We start from the raw sequence: 21,586 nt of genomic DNA on the forward strand, positions 1-21,586 counted from the left end.
TATATAGCCCCCCTTATGTTGTCCTTCCCTTTATACAGCCCCCCTTATGTTGTCCTGCCCCTGTATATACCCCCTTATGTTGTCCTCCCCCTGTATACAGCCCCCCTTATGTTGTCCTGCCCCTGTATATACCCCCTTATGTTGTCCTCCCCCTGTATACAGCCCCCCTTATGTTGTCCTGCCCCTGTATATACCCCCTTATGTTGTCCTCCCCCTGTATACAGCCCCCCTATGTTGTTCTCCCCCTGTATACAGCCCCCCTTATGTTGTCCTCCCCCTGTATATACCCCCTTATGTTGTCCTCCCCCTGTATACAGACCCCCTATGTTGTTCTCCCCCTGTATACAGCCCCCCTTATGTTGTCCTCCCCCTGTATACAGCCCCCCCTTATCTTGCCCCCTCTGATAAAAAAAAAAAAAAAAAACACAATACAACTCACCTAACCACACGCTCCCCCGTCGGTCGCCGGTGTCCTCCTCTCTGACAGCAGCTCCGATGTGAAGTCCCGCCGGCGCCATCACTGACCTCAGTGTGCGCCGCGGTGGCTGGGACTTCCGGTATGCGCTCCATGACCCGGAAGTCCTAGCCGCCGCGGCGCACACTGAGGTCAGTGATGGCGCCGGCGGGACTTCACATCGGAGCTTGCGTAACTCTTGTGATCGCAAGCAAATCTCTGCTTGCGGTCACAAGAGTGATTGACAGGGCGGGAAGCCGTAGGCTTCCCGCCCTGTCAATCACAACACTGCTTACATTTAACTGGAAACGATTGTTGCGATCGCTTCCAGTTAAAAAGGGAGGTGCGGCCCCCGGCCCCCCTAGGAGCAGGGGGCCCACTCCAGCTCGGGGCCCACCGGGGGTTTCCCCGGCCCCCCGGTGGCCCAGTCCGAGCCTGGTTACACGTAAGTAGATGTTAACATAAAGGTAAGGCAAATGTTAACATAAACATCAAGCAAGGCAAATATAACCTAGAGGTAAACATGAATGTAAGCCATAGCTGTTCCTGTGCTGTAGCAAGTTACTAGTTGCCACCACATAAGCATATCTGGAGGTTTGTTTAGTTTTGTGCCAGATCTTACAGGTGAGTTTGCTCTATAGGGAGGGATGGTAGTTATTCAGGAAGACGGGTTTGTATTAATTGCCTTCGTGGGATGGGGAAGAAGTGGTCTTCAACATATATTTACAATTTTTGGGGTGGCTGACATATCCATTAAAGTACTTTAGATGTGAATGGCAGGATAATATTTTTGCATACCCAACAGCCCTATACCTCCTTTAGGGTCTGGTTTGATGAGCATATTGTATGCAATTCTGGGGTGAGACAAGTGCCAGATAAAGCAAGATATGACTGCCCTTAGGAACTGGAAAAAGATTGTGCGCAGCAGATTTGATGGCCCAGATCCGCAGCCGATTTAATGGCCCAGAGTTGCTTTGCAATCTGCGAAATTGCAACTTCAAATCTGCGCCATCAAATCTGCTGCAGATCTACTGCTGATCCTGTACGTGTGAACACACCCATAGGGTCCTTTTACAAGAATAAAATTTTGGCCATCTGTGGCCACAAACATGAGTGAAATCGGCACTCGTTTGCAGTGCCTTTAAAAGATACAAGAAATTGAGCGAACGTCCGTACACACAGACAGATGTGCAGCCGATAGCCATATATTTTGGCACAGTTCAAAAGATGATCGCTGATCACTGTCGCTGAATTAAGAATGAACTGAAGAGGGGAGAGTTCAGAGAAGGAAAGGCAGATTAATAACGAATTGCAATATTCAAGATGGGAATGCATCAGAGCGACAATTAGAGTTTTGGCTGATTAAATAGCAAGGAAGGGATGGATTTTAGAGATAAATGGAATCTGCATGCATCAAACTCTATTAGCCAATTCAGGGCTAAATGTCCACCTAGGCCCTTACTTGTCCGATTACCATCCATTCAGGCCGAAAATCCTTTAGCACATGTTGAAAGGCCACAATCAGCCAATATGCACAATGTTGACTGATTATGGTCTTTCAACATGTCAAAACATGATTTGTGCAGTGATGCTTTGCTGCGTGTTGCTCCACCCTGGATCACTGGGGGCAGGCCTGCCGCGTCACAGAGGGGAGGGGAGATCATCGCACCAGGGGCCAGGGGGACGGCCCTTAGTGCTCCGGGTGGGACGTTGCTCCCAAAAAGACTGGTGCCAATCCATTAAGGTATACTACCCAAAGCGATGTACCTGGTGGTCTATTCGCTTTAAGATCTGATGTAATATCTGCTGTATATCAGTAGTACTGTATCTAGGAAACTCATTCATTGGTAGGTTTGATCTTTTGTGCAGCCTGTTTAATGCATTGTTGTCACCCTGTATAAACAACGATGCATTGAGTGGGCCACACAAGCCATGTAATGGTTGTTTGATTAATTCTGCCTTGTGAAGACTCACCAACGAGTGCTGATCTCAGAGTTCTCCGCTTTCTTGCTTCAGCCCTTTACCGCTTGTAAAAGTGCCATAACTCTCTGCCTTCTCCAAGCATACGCAGAAGCTGGGCTTTTTCAGTTCCACAGAGTAGATTATTGGAGACAGCTCTTATGCTTGCTTTGTGTAGTAGATACAGGCTGTTATAGACCTTTTGTAATAGTTACATTCGTGAGACATTGCGCTTCACAAACAGATAGGGGAGGTAAGTTTTAAGATATCCCCCAATGGCTATCCAACATCCTATTCCCCTTTAGGCTGGGTTCACACTACGTATATTTCAGTCAGTATATTTCAGTCAGTATTGCAACCAAAACCAGGAGTGGGTTAAAAACACAGAAAGGATCTGTTCACACAATGTTGAAATTGAGTGGATGGCCGCCATATAACAGTAAATAACTGCCATTATTTCAATATAACGGCCGTTGTTTTAAAATAACAGCGAATATTTGCCATTAAATGACGGCCATCCACTCAATCTCAACATTGTGTGAACAGAGCCTTTCTGTGTTTTTAATCCACTCCTGGTTTTGGTTGCAATACTGACTGAAATATACTGACTGAAATATACATATACTGACTGAAATATACGTAGTGTGAACCCAGCCTTAATATGCACATTTAACATACAGGATGAGCTGTTAATATTTGCCCAAAGTTCATCGATATAACTCCCTTCATATTCTCAACAGACACTGTGTCAAGCAGTAATGGATAAGAGAGGGCATCCAGTCTGTGTGATCTGGCTTGCACTTGTGGAAACTGGTTGAAAAAACTGAGGCCCTCTAATCTGACTGGCAATTTGTTTTTTTCTCCTCAATGGTGAGTACATGGTAAATCCAGATAACTGCATCTTTGTTTTTTTATCCTATGAGTGTTAGTGTTGGGAGCAAACATCCTCATAAAGTTGACTATAAATTCTAAAGCAAATATGGGAGGCTCGAATCCCATGGCCCATGATACGTATTTCCCCATGAGTCCCAGACCAACCCTTTGGCACCAATCCTTTGCTGCAAATGTGAGGCTAAAAGTATATAGGAATCCCACAATATTTTCAGATGTTCTAAGGGGCTTAATTGTGATCGCAAATAGCGGAGACAAAGACCAACCCTGAACTTTGACCTTTCCAGTTAAGTGCAATATGGTGCTGATCATTGGCAGTCTTAAGGATTGGACCACTGCCAATCACACATTAATAGTTTGTCCTGAGGGATATACAAAAATGTTGTAACAAAAGTTGTACTTGGTCTATAACATCAGATTTAGTGCAGGACAGTATCGGGAAACAAGAGGAACTTTAAGTTCCGGCAGAGCACACTTCTACCCTGGGTTGGGACTCTCAGCACAAACTTCTCTCTACTACACTAGACTCTCAGCACAAACTCCTCTCTACTGCTCTAAACTCACTCTACTCAGCACACAACCAAGTCAGCACAGCTCTACTGCTCCAAAAGCTCTTAACGCTGATGATCAGCTACTGTATTAAGTATTCCTAAAGTGAAGAAGATTTTATTTATGGTAACAGGACTCAGTGATTATTGTTCTGGCACCTACACAGTCATCACACTATCCTTCGGTCATCTTCCCTTTCTGTGGGTGGCGGTACCGATAGTCCGGGTGGGTCATAACTCCACTCTGGACCACCGTAATAAGTACCCAAGGGACCTCTTTACAGCCCGGCAGGTCACCAACCACAGTGGAAAGGGTATAGCCAGCCTTCCTAAAATAAAAGCAGGTGTGCCCCCACACCTGTGTGCCCACCTGGCACTGACGTCACAAGAACCTACCATCTGGCTGAGCTATACTCCGACCAACCACCACAGTAGTGGCTTCACAGAGCACCATCTGGCAAGTGACTGGTCGCCCATTGGGCACCAAAGAAGAATCACTAATATTAATAAGACATTGCATTTTTTGGAATATTGTCAGCTGTATTTTTTTTTTTTGTGCTAAGTATTACCATCTAGGACACTCAGGCCAACTCTTCACCCCGTTTTAAACATATAATGTCATTTCTCTATAGAGGGTAAGCCTGCACCATGTAGCGTCTAGATGGGCTGTTTCTCCGTCTCTAAAAGATCAGTATAGCAGCTGCATGGTCTGCCACTATTGTATGGTAACCATTGTTTAGTAAATTATGTCTATAAATGGGCATATATAAATGGGCCTCTAAAAAAATTAATTATTTGTCAGATAATGCCAAAGTACGTAATTTTGAAAATGCATTTCATTAGCAAAATTGGTTACCACTGCATTTGTGCCCTGTACTACTCCCCTATTGTTTACAGCTTGTTGTCTAGGTTACAGTCAGTAGGCATTGGCTGGGATCCTCAGGAGCTGGTTGTATACTTTTGGGACTCTCAGATCTCAGATTTCTCCTGGGCTTGTGGATTGTCCCTGGAGATGTCTATAGTCTTAGGGCCCTATTACACAGGCTCGTTTGCTCCTTGTTCCCCGCTCGCTGCCGCCGCTATTACTCGCGGCAGCAGTGAGCGGGTGAGTCCGGGAAGGGCCGGGTGGAGCTGCAGGGGGCTTCCCGTGTGTTTGCTGATCAACCAGGCAGCCCATAGGATATAGTGGTGGTCTGTTGCCGCCGCTCCTATCACACGGAGCGACGGAAGCAGATCGCAGATATATAAGTCGTTTGTCTTTCAACATGTTGAAAGACAAACGACTTCAACGATCAGCTGATCGTTACCTCCTATTCCACGGGACGATTATCGGCCGTAACGAATACGTAACGAATACGACCGATAATCGTTCCGTGGAATAGGGACTTTAGTGAAAGATACAGAGATGCAGGGATAATTCAGCTCAGCATTGCTGCATCCCGTCCTCACTCCCCCCTGTGACCGGCCCAATGACAAACCAGGAAGTAAGAGCGGGGTGCAGCAATGTAGGCTGGATCAGGGCAGGTGAGTAAACCCACTGTTGTAACCTCTCATGCTCACCACATTACTATGTACAAAGTTCATTTGCATGCTGGTCCATATTAAACATGTATGAAGGTTACATATAATGACAACATCTCATTGGGAAATAATTCATTATGAACCTACTTTTTGGCAGTGGTATCTAAAAACATTTAGCAATCTAGCAGACACACCAAACTAACAACTTCCACCTTAGCAAAATGCTTTCTTCCTGTAATCTCATCCAATTGGCACCAACACATGCATCCTATTGTGCCAATATTACATAGTACCGTACTACATTCCTTCAAAGCGTTCAGTCTTTTTTATAGCATCCGTAGAGCTGCTGTGTTCCATGTTGTCAAAAGTTCTATTTGTTTCGTTGCTATAGTTCAGCATAAGCTGATTGACAACTATTGTGGCTCCCACAAATTTGTTCAATTTTCGCATCATAACAATAAGAAATCTAGTAATGTGGCTGTGGTGATATAGCCAGGCCGGGTTCTCAGATTGAGATTGCTGCATAAGGACAAAACCATATTATGGCTCCATACTACTGAGACCTTGTTCCTCATTAAATGTCCTTGTGCTTCAGGCTTAAGGCCATGTTCCTACATGCCATTGAGTGCATGTGACCAATACCAGGTTCCCATGCATTCACCAAAGGCCGTGTGATGTTGGGATTATCAATTAAATTTGTGAACACATCAGGACGTGGGTTTCTGTGATAATTGTCATTTGCCACAGCTCATTACCTTATCGGACTAGGTTAAGATCAATATGCTGAGTTACATGCTGCCATCACCATGGGATAGGGTGCAGACTTTGCATGTGGTGTTGCTGTATGGCACAATTCCCTGCTGAAAGAGACCACTACCATTATGTTATATGTTTGTCATGCATGGGTGTACTTGATCTGCAACAATGTTGAGGAACTACACATGAATTCCAGGACCCAATGATTCCTCCCTGCAGGGGAAGGGGGGGAAATTGATTTCAAGTAGGAACTTACCTCTCCCTGTGCCCATGGTGAGCGGCTGGAGCGGGCTTGGGAACCCTACCGAAATTCTACTGCATTCTTACACCTTCCTTCACCACCTCATAACCAGCACTAAAGGCAACAAATCAGGGCAGTCATGCTGATAAAGCTTCCAGCTGCGCCGAATGTCTTTCCAACACAGGTTCCCTATCATATCTGTGGTGTCTTTATCGGTTACTGCATATGGCTACATGTACTGGCTACAGCTGTTTTGCGGAAATTACCCGATTCCTCTGGCCAGACGAAGCGGGTCATTCCCGCAAGACAGCTATAGCCCACCTAGCTGAACGTTTTTATCTGTACCAGTGCTTTCAATAATCAGATGAAATAAAGAATTAACAAGGAATGCTGCTGTGCATTTTTTCTACTTCAGATCTATTCAGATTTATTCTGAAACTGTGATTTCCACTGCAGCAGAGCACCACACACACAGGACTTCTTTTCATATCTCCTAATTATTAAGTGTGCTCCACTCTGACCCCAACACCATATGTTTTTGGGCTACAGCAGTGCTGGCTCTTACCTTCCTCCTGACCTTAAAGGCTCTTTTACACAGAGCGATTGTTGGCTGTATTCAGCTGATACCGACCATTACGGCTGATAATCGCTTAGTGTAATAGAAGACAACGACGTGCACAATGTCGGCTGATCATTGTCTTTCAACATGTTGAAATAACAAAGATCAGGATAGCGGCAATATGTGATCTAGCGATCACCCGAGCAGCCCCCCCCCCCCCCCACAGCTCCCAACAGCCCCCCCACAGCTTTTACCCGCTGGCTGACAATGCATGTAATAGCGACCTGACAGCATGTAATGATCTGACAGGTCGGTGCTCGCTTGCTCCTTCTAATTACCCCGTGTAATAGGGGCTTAAGTGTATTATATGTACTGTATACCTAAAAGTCCCCATTCCCTTTAGACCCTTCGGCCATCAGTGTTCCATGTATGCTCTCCTGACTGCCCACTAAAAGGCAGCTTACCCCTCCTTTCCCCATAGAAAACACAGTAACGCTTGACTGTGCTGGACATTCTTGTTTATAGGGGGGATGGGGGCTGGTTTGGTGAGATGACTCATGGCTGAACAATCGTTTGTCTATCAGTTATTGATGAAGTATGCCCAGCTTACCATGAGCTACAAACCTTTAATTTATGCTAATGCTTTGAGGTGTAGCACAGCCTGAACTGCTAATAAAACCCCATTATTATCCTTTCACTGGTTGTCATCGTGATAATCACATCTCTTTATGAAATCTGTTTAAATATCATGTGTAATCCTCACAAAGTGACTTCAGCCTCCGCCTTATGCACTCTACAGACTTCCCTGCCCTGTTTCATCTGCCAAGTCAGTACTTGTCTATCAGTCTCTTCACTGAATATAATCTTCCCAAGGTCAAATGTGAACTACTGTTTGTCTGGTTGTTAAAAATAACTTAATAGAAAGCAAGCAGTGATTAAAAAAAAAATACTCCCTACAGAGGTTGTGGGAAGTGTGCCACATATCCTGCTATGTGTCCTCAACATATATATATATATATATATATATATATATATATATATATATATATTTATTTATTTTTTTATTATTTTTTTCTGGTTGTATTTTATTTATTGTTGTACATTATTATAGGGACTGCAGTCTTGCCTGAGTTGACGGCATGACAACATGACAATTGTCCCATTGACATTTATGGAAAAAGTTTTTGGGCATGCTCTGAAGCTATTGTCCCTATTTACTGGTCTTATCCTTCTCTGTAATGTTACACAAATCACTTTCCAGCAGTCTCCTCGCTATCGTCACATACAGAGATACAGAGCAAGAAGTCTCAGCTCAGTTTTAGGGTTAGCATTCAAAATAAAAGCTGCAAGATTGCGGGATTATTTTAAAAAGGTTTAACATAACTTTATTTAACCAATAGGTCATTTTCTGATGACACATTCCGTCTAAATTCCCGAATTGGCATTGTGCTATCAATACACTGGACTGCATGACAAATATAATGTTATTGATCCTGCATGGTGAACCGCATACAAAATATTTTAGTTTTGTAAAACTACTAATCAGAGCAGTTGCAGATTATGGTGCTGCAAAGGGAAGTCAATTTTCTGTTAAGGAGTTAGTGTTCTGTTCCCCTGTTAATAAAGTAAGTGTATATTTAAAGATTGGCATGGTGCCAGTGTAAAGCATATATAGTGTCTATATTTTAAAAGGATGGCCAGGTTACTATAACCATGTAAACCTTACCTATATTCTAGAAAAGGTATTTAAATGGCTGTTAAAGAGCTGGGATTGACTAATGTTACAATAAACACAATAATACCTCTCTTCTAGCATTCCGATGTTGCATTGGCGAGTAATGACGAGTAAAAAGAGGCATGAGCATAATATTTCAAATAAAATGCAGTTAATTTTTGGCCTTCAGAGCCACATCTGCCATGAGGCAAGATGAGTATCTCACCTCAGGTGACAGATTGCAGAGGGGCAGCAGGCTCAACCCTGTATGCATTTGTGTATTAGTGAGAAAGAGTGAGTGTTCTGGGAGTACTATGCTGGGAGTATTGCCCAGAGGTTAAAGTATCAGTGATATAGTGCAGCATAGGGTATTATGAGACAATAATGTAGAGGTTCTTGTGTATGCCTTAAACCCGTTTTTGTTGATGTGACAGACATAGGTTTTCAACAATATTTAAGCATATTTCCCAACTTAAATGATTTTCTAATGCTTTCTGGAGTCTTATCACTGCAATTAAATCAACTGACCAACGATTATGTACTGTTTGCAGATACTACCTGGTATAAAATCATTGATTTTTTTTAGTCCTTGGCTCTCCACCAGCTACAATCTGTCCCTATCTACATGCCACTTTACACAATTAAAACAAAAAAAAAAAAGAAGGAAAAAATAAAGTTTAAAAAATTACAGATATTAAAAAAAGCACACTACTCGCAGATTTTGCCCTTAGTAGGATTTAAACCCAAGAGCAAGGGGTTGCAACAAGGAAAGAGTGCTAACTACTGAACCACTAGAATGGAGTACTGTGAGAGTAGCCAGGTAGGTGTACTAGGATTGTAGGAGTGTAGGGCCAGGGACAGGGTAGAAGTAATCAGAAACAGGTACATAAAGAGATTTTTCTAGAGGTATACAGCTGGAGAATTGTTTTTATATATTCATTTAGGTCCTAGGGGGAAGATATTTTCCAACCTGGCCTTGATTCCAGAGCACTGTACATGTGATTTATTAACATACAGAAAGTACACATACAGAATGTAACATCACCGAGCCTGATACACCTGTGACCCTCGCATACCCATATTTGAAATGCCACCTCACCAGCTGAGACACCGCCAATCTACTCTCATCATGGAGAAACCAACTGCTTATTTTTTATTTTATTTTTTTCCCTGAGTGCCGTGGCTTTATCAGTGCCCTAATGGTCCCCGGAGTTCCACTTAAGGTCATGGCTTACTTTTGCTCTACCTTCTTTCAATCATCACTTAAAGATCACACTACTTACCAGATCTCATTTACCACTGTACTAATTCATCTTCTTCCTTTTATCATGCGGATGAACAGTGAGGATGATTGTGGCCACAGCACAGTAATAATTCCCATTTCTTATAATGAAGCGGTTAAACTCAATGGTAATATAAAGTGTATGGTAACTAATGCCAGAAGTCTAGCCAGCAAGATGGGGGAGCTGGAGGCCTTGGTTCTGGAGGAGTCCATTGATGTGGTTGGTGTGACTGAGACATGGCTGGACTCCTCACATGACTGGGCTGTCAATATTCAGGGATTTACGTTGTTCAGAAGGGACCGGGTGGGCAGAAGGGGAGGAGGAGTATGTCTGTATGTCAGAAATGATATTAAAGTGAGTGTAAAAGATGCAATAGTGGGCGATGACTGTGATGATGTGGAAGCATTATGGGTAGAACTACAGAAGGAGGTAAAGAGTGAAAAAATTATTCTTGGTGTAATCTATAGACCCCCCAACATTACTGAGGAGGTAGATGGCCAGTTGAATAGACAAATAGAGCGGGCTGCCCGGGAGGGAACAGTAGTGATAATGGGGGACCTCAACTACCCAGATATAGATTGGGGTCACGGTTCAGCTAAAACCACAAAGGGGAGGGAATTTCTTAACCTTCTGCAGGATAATTTTCTGGGCCAGTTTGTGGAGGAGCCAACTAGAAGTGATGCCTTGTTGGATCTGGTTATTTCTAACAACGCTGAGCTGGTTGGGGATGTCACTGTCCATGAACACCTGGGTAATAGTGACCACAATATAGTGACTTTTAGCTTAAAGTGTAGAAAAGAAAAACATGTTGGGAGGGCAAAAACTCTTAATTTTAAAAGGGCAAATTTTCTTGGGTTAAGGGCAGAACTTCAGGGCATAGACTGGGAGCGGCTGCTGTCACATACAGATACAGCTAATAAATGGGAAATCTTCAAATCCACATTAAATAACTGTACTGCCAAATATATTCCTATGGGTAACAAATATAAACGGTTAAAATCCAATCCCACATGGCTTACAACCAAGGTTAGAAGGGCTATAAATGAGAAAAAAGGGGCATTCAAAAAATATAAATCAGAGGGGTCAGCTGTAGCATTTAAACATTACAAAGAAGTCAACAAAACCTGTAAAAATGTAATAAAAGCAGCAAAAATTCACAATGAAAGGCAGGTAGCTATAGAAAGCAAAAGAAACCCCAAAAAATTCTTCAAATATATTAATGCAAAAAAACCAAGGTCAGAGCATGTAGGACCCCTAAATAATGGCGACGGGGAATTAATAACTGGGGATCAGGAGAAAGCTGAGTTACTTAATGGGTTCTTCCGTTCTGTATATACAAAAGAGGATGGAGCTGTGGTGGGTGGGGCCAGTACTGAGGTGGGTGGGGCCAGTGCTGCTAACACATGTAATGTACTGAACTGGTTTACTATAGATATGGTCCAAGATAAATTAAACAAACTCAATGTAACCAAAGCTCCAGGGCCTGATGGATTGCACCCCAGAGTTCTTAGGGAACTCAGTTCTGTAATTTCACTACCCTTGTATGAAATATTCCGTGATTCTTTGCTTACTGGTATTGTGCCGAGGGACTGGCGTAAGGCAAATGTAATGCCGATCTTCAAAAAGGGCTCTCGAACTTCCCCAGGTAACTATAGACCCGTAAGCTTAACGTCCATTGTGGGGAAACTATTTGAGGGGCTTATAAGGGACTACATCCAGGAGTATGTAGTGGCTAATAGTATTATAAGTGATAACCAGCATGGTTTTACTAAGGACAGAAGCTGTCAAACCAACCTAATATGTTTCTATGAAGAGGTAAGTAGAAGCCTGGATGGCGGCGCGGCTGTGGATATAGTGTACCTGGATTTTGCAAAAGCGTTTGACACAGTTCCTCATGGACGTCTGATGGGTAAGTTAAAGTCTATTGGTTTGGAAAATTTAATGTGTAACTGGATTGAAAACTGGCTTAATAATCGTACCCAGAGAGTGGTGGTCAATGATTCCTACTCCGAATGGTCCCCGGTAATAAGTGGTGTACCCCAAGGGTCAGTACTGGGCCCTCTTCTGTTTAACTTGTTTATTAATGATATTGAGAATGGAATTAACAGCAATGTTTCTATCTTTGCAGATGACACCAAGCTTTGTAGTACAGTACAGTCTATGGAGGATGTGCAGATGTTACAGGATGACTTAGACACTCTGAGTGTTTGGGCGTCCACTTGGCAAATGAGGTTCAATGTGGATAAATGTAAAGTTATGCACCTGGGTACTAATAACCCGCATGCATCATATGTCCTGGGGGGAGTTACTCTGGGAGAGTCGCTGATGGAGAAGGATCTGGGTGTACTTGTAGATAATAGACTACAGAACAGTACACAATGTCAGTCAGCTGCTTCTAAGGCCAGTAGGATATTGTCATGCATTAAAACAGGCATGGACTCTCGGGACAGGGATATAATATTACCGCTTTATAAAGCTTTGGTGCGGCCCCATCTGGAGTATGCCGTCCAGTTTTGGAACCCGATTCATAAAAAGGATGTTCTAGAGCTGGAGAGGGTACAAAGACGGGCAACTAAACTAATAAGGGGAATGGAGCATCTTAGTTATGAGGAGAGATTAAAAGAATTACATTTGTTTAGTCTGGAGAAGAGACGTTTAAGGGGAGATATGATTAACTTATTTAAATATATAAATGGCCCCTACAAGAGATATGGGGAAAAGATGTTCCAGGTAAAACCCCCTCAAAGGACAAGAGGGCACTGCCTCCGCCTGGAGAAAAAAAGGTTCAATCTCCGGAGGCGACAAGCCTTCTTTACCATGAGAACTGTGAATCTGTGGAACAGTCTACCACAGGATCTGGTCACAGCAAAAACAGTAGAGGGCTTCAAAACAGGGCTAGACAAGTTCTTAGACCAAAATAATATAGATGCATATGTATAGAACATATCACCCCTCCCCCTTCCCTGTATCCATCCCCTCCTTGGTTGAACTTGATGGACATGTGTCTTTTTTCAACCGTATTAACTATGTAACTATGTAACTATGTATCATAGCCCTACAGGGCATGTGGGCTGTGGTGATCCAGCCCCCCCAATTATCCCCCACCTTCCGAATTACTCCTCCAGTTCAGTTGCCAAGGAAAAACAAAACCATAAACAACCCAAGCCTTCCAATATGAGTCCCAAAATCATATGTGCTCTTTTAACTTTCTATACTGTCTGTTATCTTTATTATACCCTATTTTGTGCTTACTGTATATTGTACTCTCCACTCTTTACATTCTATAATAGAAAAAAGACACAGGGACGGGTGCCTTCTGGTGTAGTATTATAAGGATGGCAAGGGGACACAGGGTGGGTAAGCAAGTAACCACTTACCTTGGATGGTTGTGCTAAACAATAATCACAACACTATGGTGAACATGTAATGGGAAGGTTACTGCTGCAGCTTCGGGGAGACCACACGCCTTGTGGTGCATAGGAATGAACAGAAGCCAAGATCCACAAACCATACCCCTCTCAAGAATCAGCGTAGGTGACAGATAAATATCCGGATAAAAGAGAGCTTGTTCCCACAGTAGTAGATATAAAGCCTTGCCGAAGTAATGTAACAACAATAGTGTTTATGAAAAACCATCTTGTTGCTTGAGAAAAGCCCCCATCGCATTGTAAGGGCCGAAACGTGTTTCTTTGCAGCCCTAGGGGATCCTGTAAAACATAGATACATGGCCTATGGCTGTATCCATGTTTTTCAGGCAGTCTTAGGGCTGCATCCAGTTTCTTGAACTACTGGTAATCCAATGTAGAGTAGTGATGAGCGAATAGTGAGATATTCGAATATTCGATATTCGTACGAATATCCCGCGAATATTCGAATATTCGATTGAATATTCGATCCCATTAAAGTCTATGGGAACAAGTATTCGATTAGTGAAAAACATCTATTTGACCATTTGGAGGGTAAAACCGGAAGCTGGGGGATTTGAACGCATATCGAATATTTATCGAATATTCGCGTGGTATGCATACGAATATCGAATATTCGAATATCTAACTATTTGATCGAATATCTATTCGATCGAACAGTATTCGCTTATCACTAATGTAGAGCGTTCAGGTTCACTCATCTCTAATAACCACTCTCCTATCATTCCTATCAATGCACATTTTCCCCTAGTCCAAGTATTAATAATTTATGAACCAACTTGTTATGACACATGTGACATTTACTCATCCCCAAACCTAGTCTTGATTTCCTTTCCTAATAAAAATTGATCAGACAGGACTATCATGCTGATACAGAGCTATACACTGGTTTTCAGGAAGAGAATGTGGAGTCCGCCTATGTAAATTTGCTATTGGGTGTTTGCTATTGGGTGTTTGCAGGCATATATGTATCCTGAAAAGCTGTAGTGAATGGTAGTTATAAACAAAACCTTAGGATGCCTTCTGTTTGAGGATATTATTGTACTTATAATCGTAAAATTTTCTGATTATACTGACGATAAAGCTAATTTTCTTACCTCTAACCTATTTTCTCTTCTAATTTTCTTACCCAACTAAAAAATCTCCCCCTAGCTATCCCTGTTTACCAAAGTCTATATAAGGCATCTTCATTGTGGTTCCTTATGTCTTCTGATGTCTTCTATGATTCTGCTATCCTGTGTCTTGTCCTGTACAAGTTTCCTGGTTACCATCTGTGCCTGACCCATCCTGTGATGCACTATTACTCCTGTTGCAGACCTGGATTATTAACCCTGAACCTCTGCCTCCTGTCTTGACCTTCTTGCCTGATATTGACTACACCTTTGCCAGTTTCTAGTGTGATTCTCCTGTGTTTAACTTGGCCTGCTGACTACACCTAGTTGCCTGACTCCTTGGTGCCACACTACAGTACCATCTGGTCCCATGGGTCAGCTGCTACTTACACTGGAACCATGTTTGGGGAGTGACCTGGCATCCACTAGCAGAAAAGGTCCAGCTTCAGTATGCTGGAGTAGGGTAATATCCAGGGGCGAAGCTAGGGGTTCAGCCTAGGGGGGGTGAGCAAGTCTGAGTGGGCCCCCAACCGATTATGTTACCCAAAGGGAACCTCACTTGACAACAATGCTTTCTAAATAATAAAGGGTATATTCTGCTCCATTACTCAAAGTGAATTAAGATTAAGAGCAGTGTTAGAGGCTTCTACATTTACATATATAGACACATAAAATGAAACAGTGACTTACAAGGGGTGTCTTCTCATCGGAGTCGCTCACTATCCCAATGTCATGGATGTATGGGCAGTAGAGGTTCACCTTAGATCTGTAGTTAAAACTGTAAAAAAAAAACCAAAAACATTATTTTCCCTATACACTGACCCATAAACCGTACAGGTATATACCAATGGTACAAAGGCACTGCACACCATATAAGTGACTACAGTGTAGATAAATACAGTGACTTACAAGGGGTGTCTTTTCATCGGAGTCGCTCACTATCCCAATGTCATGGATGTATGGGCAGTATAACAGGTTGACCTGAGATCTGTAGTTAAAACCGTAAAAAAAGTTAAATCCATTATGCAAAGACTATTATTTTCCCTATACACTGACCCATATACCATAGAGGTAGATAATTTGCATTCTGCCTTAGACAGGTGCATCACTGTTTACCAGCTCCCCCTGTTTACCAGCTCCCTCTGTTTACCAGCTCCCCCTGTTTACCAGCTCCCTCTGTTTACCAGCTCCCTCTGTTTACCAGCTCCCTCTGTTTACCAGCTCCCTCTGTTTACCAGCTTCCCCTGTTTACCAGCTCCCTCTGTTTACCAGCTTCCCCTGTTTACCAGCTCCCTCTGTTTACCAGCTCCCTCTGTTTACCAGCTCCCTCTGTTTACCAGCTCCCCCTGTTTCTACATGTCCAGCTCCTTCTGTTTACCAGCTCCCCCTGTTTACCAGCTCCCCCTGTTTCTACATGTCCAGCTCCCCCTGTTTACCAGCTCCCTCTGTTTACCAGCTCCCCCTGTTTCTACATGTCCAGCTCCCCCTGTTTCTACATGTCCAGCTCCCTCTGTTTACCAGCTCCCCTGTTTCTACATGTCCAGCTCCCCCTGTTTCTACATGTCCAGCTCCCCCAGTTTTCCACATGTCCAGCTCCCCCAGTTTTCCACATGTCCAGCTCCCCCTGTTTCCCACATGTCCAGCTCCCCCTGTGTCCACATGTCCAGCTCCCCCTGTGTCCACATGTCCAGCTCCCCCTGTGTCCACATGTCCAGCTCTCCCTGTGTCCACATGTCCAGCTCCCCCTGTGTCCACATGTCCAGCTCCCCCTGTGTCCACATGTCCAGCTCCCCCTGTGTCCACATGTCCAGCTCCCCCTGTGTCCACATGTCCAGCTCCCCCTGTGTCCACATGTCCAGCTCCCCCCCCCCCTTGTCCACATGTCCAGCTCCCCCTGTGTCCACATGTCCAGCTCCCCCTGCGTCCACATGTCCAGCTCCCCCTGCGTCCACATGTCCAGCTCCCCCTGCGTCCACATGTCCAGCTCCCCCTGCGTCCACATGTCCAGCTCCCCCTGCGTCCACATGTCCAGCTCCCCCTGCGTCCACATGTCCAGCTCCCCCTGCTTACCAGCTGGGTTGTCTGTGTGCTGCAGCAGTCCGGCACTGACCTTGTGCGCGCGCGGGAGACGGAACAGTGCGGCGCCAGAGGTGATTGGCAGGTGGGCGGGCCAGGCAGCGCACGCACCAGCAGCGGTGCGCTGAGGCCGTACGCATCAGATTAAGATGGCGGCGGCCGGGGGAGCTGCGGCAGCATGCCGGGCGGCGGGCGGCGTAAAAAATCAATAGCGATCTGGGTGGGCCCCTGCCAGAGTGGGCCCGGGGGCGGCCGCCCCCCCTGCCCCCCATCAAATTTCGCTACTGGTAATATCTAGTGGGAATCGAGGCTTCAATGCTGGATATGGCCCAAAACCAAATTAGTTTTGTCACCATCGAGTTCACCCCCATTGCTTGTTACAGTTCATTCATTGTACTCACTTTTTATTGTCTTCACTGCTACAATCTGAGGTCCATTTTCCTTTATTTTTACAGTTACACCGAGACTCGTAAACATTATGTTCCTGTCATCCATGTTGGCTGTATACTGGATCTCAATATGCTATAAATAAATCGAGAATATACTGGACTCAAAGTACTGGACATCTCTTCCTTAACTTTGGATTTCATCTGGGCTTAGCCTTGTCATCCGGTCCCGGTGCACTCACAGGTCAGGAGTGGTAAGCTGGACTTTGTTGGTTTTACAGTATGTAGCACCAAGTAAAAAATGCTCTTCGGTATGGTGCCTGCCTTGACCTTTACCTCGGACGCTCAGCATTGCCTTTTGTTTTTATATGTTTACTCAGTTGTGAGTAATTTAGTTTTATGCTATTGAATACAATTATTTGGGTTAAAGGTTACCTACAAGACATCTAGAGCTTCATTTATTAGGTACTCTCCTTGTCGATGGTAAGTTCCAATAAAACAAGGGATGGAAAGATACAACTAGCTTCCTTATGCCGATTATAATTATCAATGAAAGGCCAAAGGTCTGTTAACATCATAAAAATGCCGTCTACAGCTCAAGAGGAAATACTGCTATGACATTCTATGTATCTAAAAGAAGTGGAGAGTTCTGACCTGTGACCTTTCTGAATTCTGCAAGGGATTTATTGAACATATTTGCATTTAAATGAGATGACTTGGACTTTGTTAATTAAAACTGTACAGCTGTTCCCGCAGAGTTAACCCTTTAGGTTCACCCTTGTGATGGAACAGTACCAAGAAAGGTTTTGTGTGTAGGGTATTGTGAGGTAAAATAAGAGAAACTCACCATTAAGATGGAATTAACCTGACGTAAATCTCTTTATAAGTTCATAGTAACTAAGATATGGAATCCCAACGTCATTAGCCAATACTTTAAATATACTTTTTAATGAAGGGATGTAGAATAAGTGGAATGTGTGCAGCAGCCCAGGGGGAAGCATGCGGACCGGAGGCCCAGTGGGTTTGTTGAACAGATGTCCTCTAGAGATTACGGTCTGATCATGCTTTGCCATGGTGACAGTGGCTGGAGTCTTCCATCAGGGCAGCCGCAATAATGAGGGAGTTGCACTAGGTTGATGTGAGTAGTAGTGTGTAAACATCTCCTAGTGGTTGGGTTGCCCCTTGATGGTATTGTGCAATAAGAGCCAGAGATAAGGAATACTGTAACTTGTAAATATGAAAAATCACAGTTCTCTTGGTGAGAACAGTGCACATTAGCTGAAAGAGGATAGACCTTTCAGTGCCAGGGTTAGTACCAGAGTCCACTGCTGCTAACGTCGTATAAAACTTGGGAAGGGAAAGAAGGTAGGTGAAGGGGGAGAGACGCACGGATCCCAGCATGAGTAGGGGTCCTATTACACGGGCTGATGAAGGCCTGATCAATATTGTAAATGAGTGTCGATCTGCTAGATCGGCGCTCGTTTACTGGGCCCATTACACGACCCAATAATTGTTTAACAAGGGCTACTCAGATATCGTGAGGGATGTCTGTGCAGTCCTTGCCCATATAGGTAATACATTGCTTGTCCAGGCTCCTGGTCTTTTCCTGCTCGCTGTATCCATACTGGCACTGTGCTCTGCAGTTTCAGAGCGTCTGAGCTGACAGGCCGCTGAGCCAATCACTGGCCTCAGCGGTCCTGGCCAGTGATTGGCTGAGTGGCCTGTCAACTCAGACAGGCCGCTCTGGAGCCGCAGCGCGCGGTGCCGGAAGCGTTGACAGGTGACGTGTTTACTGTTTGGGAAATAGTCAGCCGATGATTTTATCGATGTTTGATGATAAAGATTGTTTTTCATAAAGATGCCTGATCACAGAGCAGCTCAGACAATAAGCGCGCACTGCCCATGTTACTGGCAAGGGAAAACTGACAGCACGGATATGCATTTACTGTTTAGGAAATCATCAGCTGTCGGCCGTGCATCACTATGACATGTAACAATGCCGTATTACACCGATTTTAAGTCTGGGCCTAAAGAAACGATCAGCCGATGATCGCTTCATCAGTTGATCGTTGTCTCTATTATATGGATCGATAATCAGCTGAATCAGGCCGATTCAGCCGATTATCACTGTCTGTTGATAAAGATTGTTTATAATGAAGATGCCTGATCACAGAGACAATAAACACGCACTGCCCATGTGATTGGCAAAAGAAAACTGACAGCACAGATATGCATATATCCGTGCTGCCAGAGTTTTACTTTCCCTAAAACTAGGACCCTGTGGTATAATACATGTAGACTCATGTTCTTCTTTCCTGTTTTCAGGTCAGTAAGAAATGGGCCCCTCAGAATCTGACCAACAAGAACTGGAAGTGCCCCCCAAACCAAATCAAAGTCAGGAATTAACTGTTCCTAACACAGTTCATGAAGATACAGTATCTCATCCTCAAGCAGATGCTGGAGGAAAAGACACTTTAGTGACCCAGGTGGATTTATCTGTCCAAAGTCATATGCAAGGCAACCATCAAAGTAACCATGAAGTCCCCTCTGATATCTGGAAAAAAGGAGGTCGCCTACTATCTGCATTGCTGGCCATAAATGTTGGTCTGATCGCCTGTGTCCTTGTGAGTAGTGGCACCTTAGAAGAAGTCTCTGTCAAGGACACAGAAGTTCTTGCTTTCTTGGTCATTCTTATGCTGCTGTCCACTGTCTGGATGATATTTCAATTTTATTTTTCTTGCCGGAAAAATGCAGTACTCTACAAAGACTCACACGCAGGACCCGTATGGCTGAGAGGTAATGTAATGGCAAAAATTATTTAAATTAAATGCACAGGGCCTATATACATAAGATACAAAGAATATATGAGATATTAAACTCTGGTCTGAGTTAGGGGTGGCCAGTGAACTAGTGAGTTCACAGTGGATTTCACGCTGTGAGTATCACTACCACTCTACGATACTCGATACCATTACTGTCTATGGCCCTGCTTTCAGATTTTTAATTCAGCTGCAAGAATGTCGTCTAAATTAATTAAAATTGGAATCTTCCACCACATCCCCCTCCTCTCCAGTGACGCCCCTAGGCACGATTATCTGTGCAATTGTCTGTACTGAAATGAGATGTTTTCAACAGCTTGGACAGGTAGCTGTCATAAATTCTGTGTGAAGGGAGTAGGCAGGGTGAAAGGACTATCATAAACAGCTAAGGGAAAGCAGTGCATTCTGGGATTTGGAGAACTGAGCAACTGCTCAACCAGGAAGTGCAAACTGGAAATACAAACCTAAGGCATAAAACACAGATGGATTTTTAGTAGTTGCAGAAATAGGACAGGCAGGTAAACAAAACTATATGATTCTGCAACATGTTTGTTTTTTTTACCTGATGTTGGAGTACCCTTTTAAAACACAACTAGGAATGTACACCAAGCTAGAGATCAATCCAAAAGAACAGATTACCTGCACAGTCCCCACTAAAATGGTACCTGAAATTTATCCCATGGTACCTGAAATTGGGATTAATAAACATAGACACCCCATCAAAAAGGTTCCTGTCACTTATTCTGGTATATCCTACCCTTTGGATCATAGAGTTACACCGGCCAGGATCCCTGTTAATAATAAAGAAGCCATAGAACTTTGACCCCTTTAACATTTTCCTACATTAAAATGAAATGATAGTACGTCATAGAAGAAAACATAGTAACAAAGTTAATGTTAGTCCTACACATACTGGTTGTAATCTAATAATGTATGTCTGTTTAATAAATTTAAAATAAGTTGTCAATAAGTCAATTCTTTAACACAGAATGTCCATTCCTATTGAATAAAGGTCATTAAGGTCAATGTGTTCCTCCATCGGCAGGTGGCCTGGTGTTCTTTGGGATCTGCAGTCTGGTTCTTGATGTATTTAAGATTGGTTATTACATTAGTTATATTGATTGTGAATCTCCAATCAAGCTCATTCACCCAATGGTGCAAAGCGCATTCATTATCCTTCAGGTAAAGCTTCCATCTAGAGGCAGATGGTGGGATTTCTTACTCCCTTTGTAACAATTCCGTTCAGTTCTCTTCTATTAGTGTTAATCAATAGTACTTTCTTCTGCATTTCAGACCTATTTTCTCTGGGTGTCCAGTAAACACTGTGTACAGATTCATACCAACATTTCCAGGTGAGAAAAATGACAGACTAGATATGTTTGATTTTTTTTTTTTTTTTTTGCAGTCTTATTTATTTTGTATGGTTTCCACATAGAGACAAAACTTCAACCTTAAAGGGAATGTACCAGCAGTACATTGACTTTAAGATTTTCACATGGATAATAAGGCACCGACACAGGGAGGCAGGTGCCACGGCCCTTTTTTTCAAACCACAGGCCGGGTGTGAACTGGAGGCGGGTGTGAACTGGAGGCGGGCCAGCCGTCCTAAGTGGTAGGAAACCCCTGCCCCCTCTATGACACTGTTCCATTTATTCTAATGAAGCCACATCGTAGAGGGGCGGGGGTTTCCTCCCACTGGGAGCAGCCGTCCCACCTCCAGTGCTTCACCCCCGGCCAGTGCCTGGGAATAGAACAGCACCGTACCTAGGAACTGGGCGGTGTTAAAAAAAAAGGACCTGCTGGTACATTCGCTTTAAACATATGTCAGTGCCAGTCTGTAGT

General features: G+C 43.7%; 1 protein-coding gene across 3 annotated transcripts in view; it reads left to right on the top strand.

Annotated features, from left to right (window-relative positions):
- Positions 1-21,586, top strand: part of LOC138772689 (proton channel OTOP2-like) — a 33,211-nt gene that overhangs the window by 6,150 nt on the left and 5,475 nt on the right. The window contains exons 2-6 of one of the 3 annotated variants that reach the window (XM_069953264.1): positions 3,154-3,283; positions 16,995-17,179; positions 19,251-19,721; positions 20,790-20,926; positions 21,038-21,096. In XM_069953264.1, coding sequence (XP_069809365.1) covers positions 19,262-19,721; positions 20,790-20,926; positions 21,038-21,096 — 656 coding nt within the window. In that variant the 5' untranslated portion in view covers positions 3,154-3,283; positions 16,995-17,179; positions 19,251-19,261. The remainder of the gene's footprint in view (positions 1-3,153; positions 3,284-16,994; positions 17,180-19,250; positions 19,722-20,789; positions 20,927-21,037; positions 21,097-21,586) is intronic. The other 2 variants (XM_069953266.1, XM_069953265.1) reach the window with 2 other exon arrangements.

The sequence above is a fragment of the Dendropsophus ebraccatus genome, chromosome 14 (genome assembly GCF_027789765.1).
Source record: "Dendropsophus ebraccatus isolate aDenEbr1 chromosome 14, aDenEbr1.pat, whole genome shotgun sequence".
Lineage (NCBI taxonomy): Eukaryota > Metazoa > Chordata > Amphibia > Anura > Hylidae > Dendropsophus > Dendropsophus ebraccatus.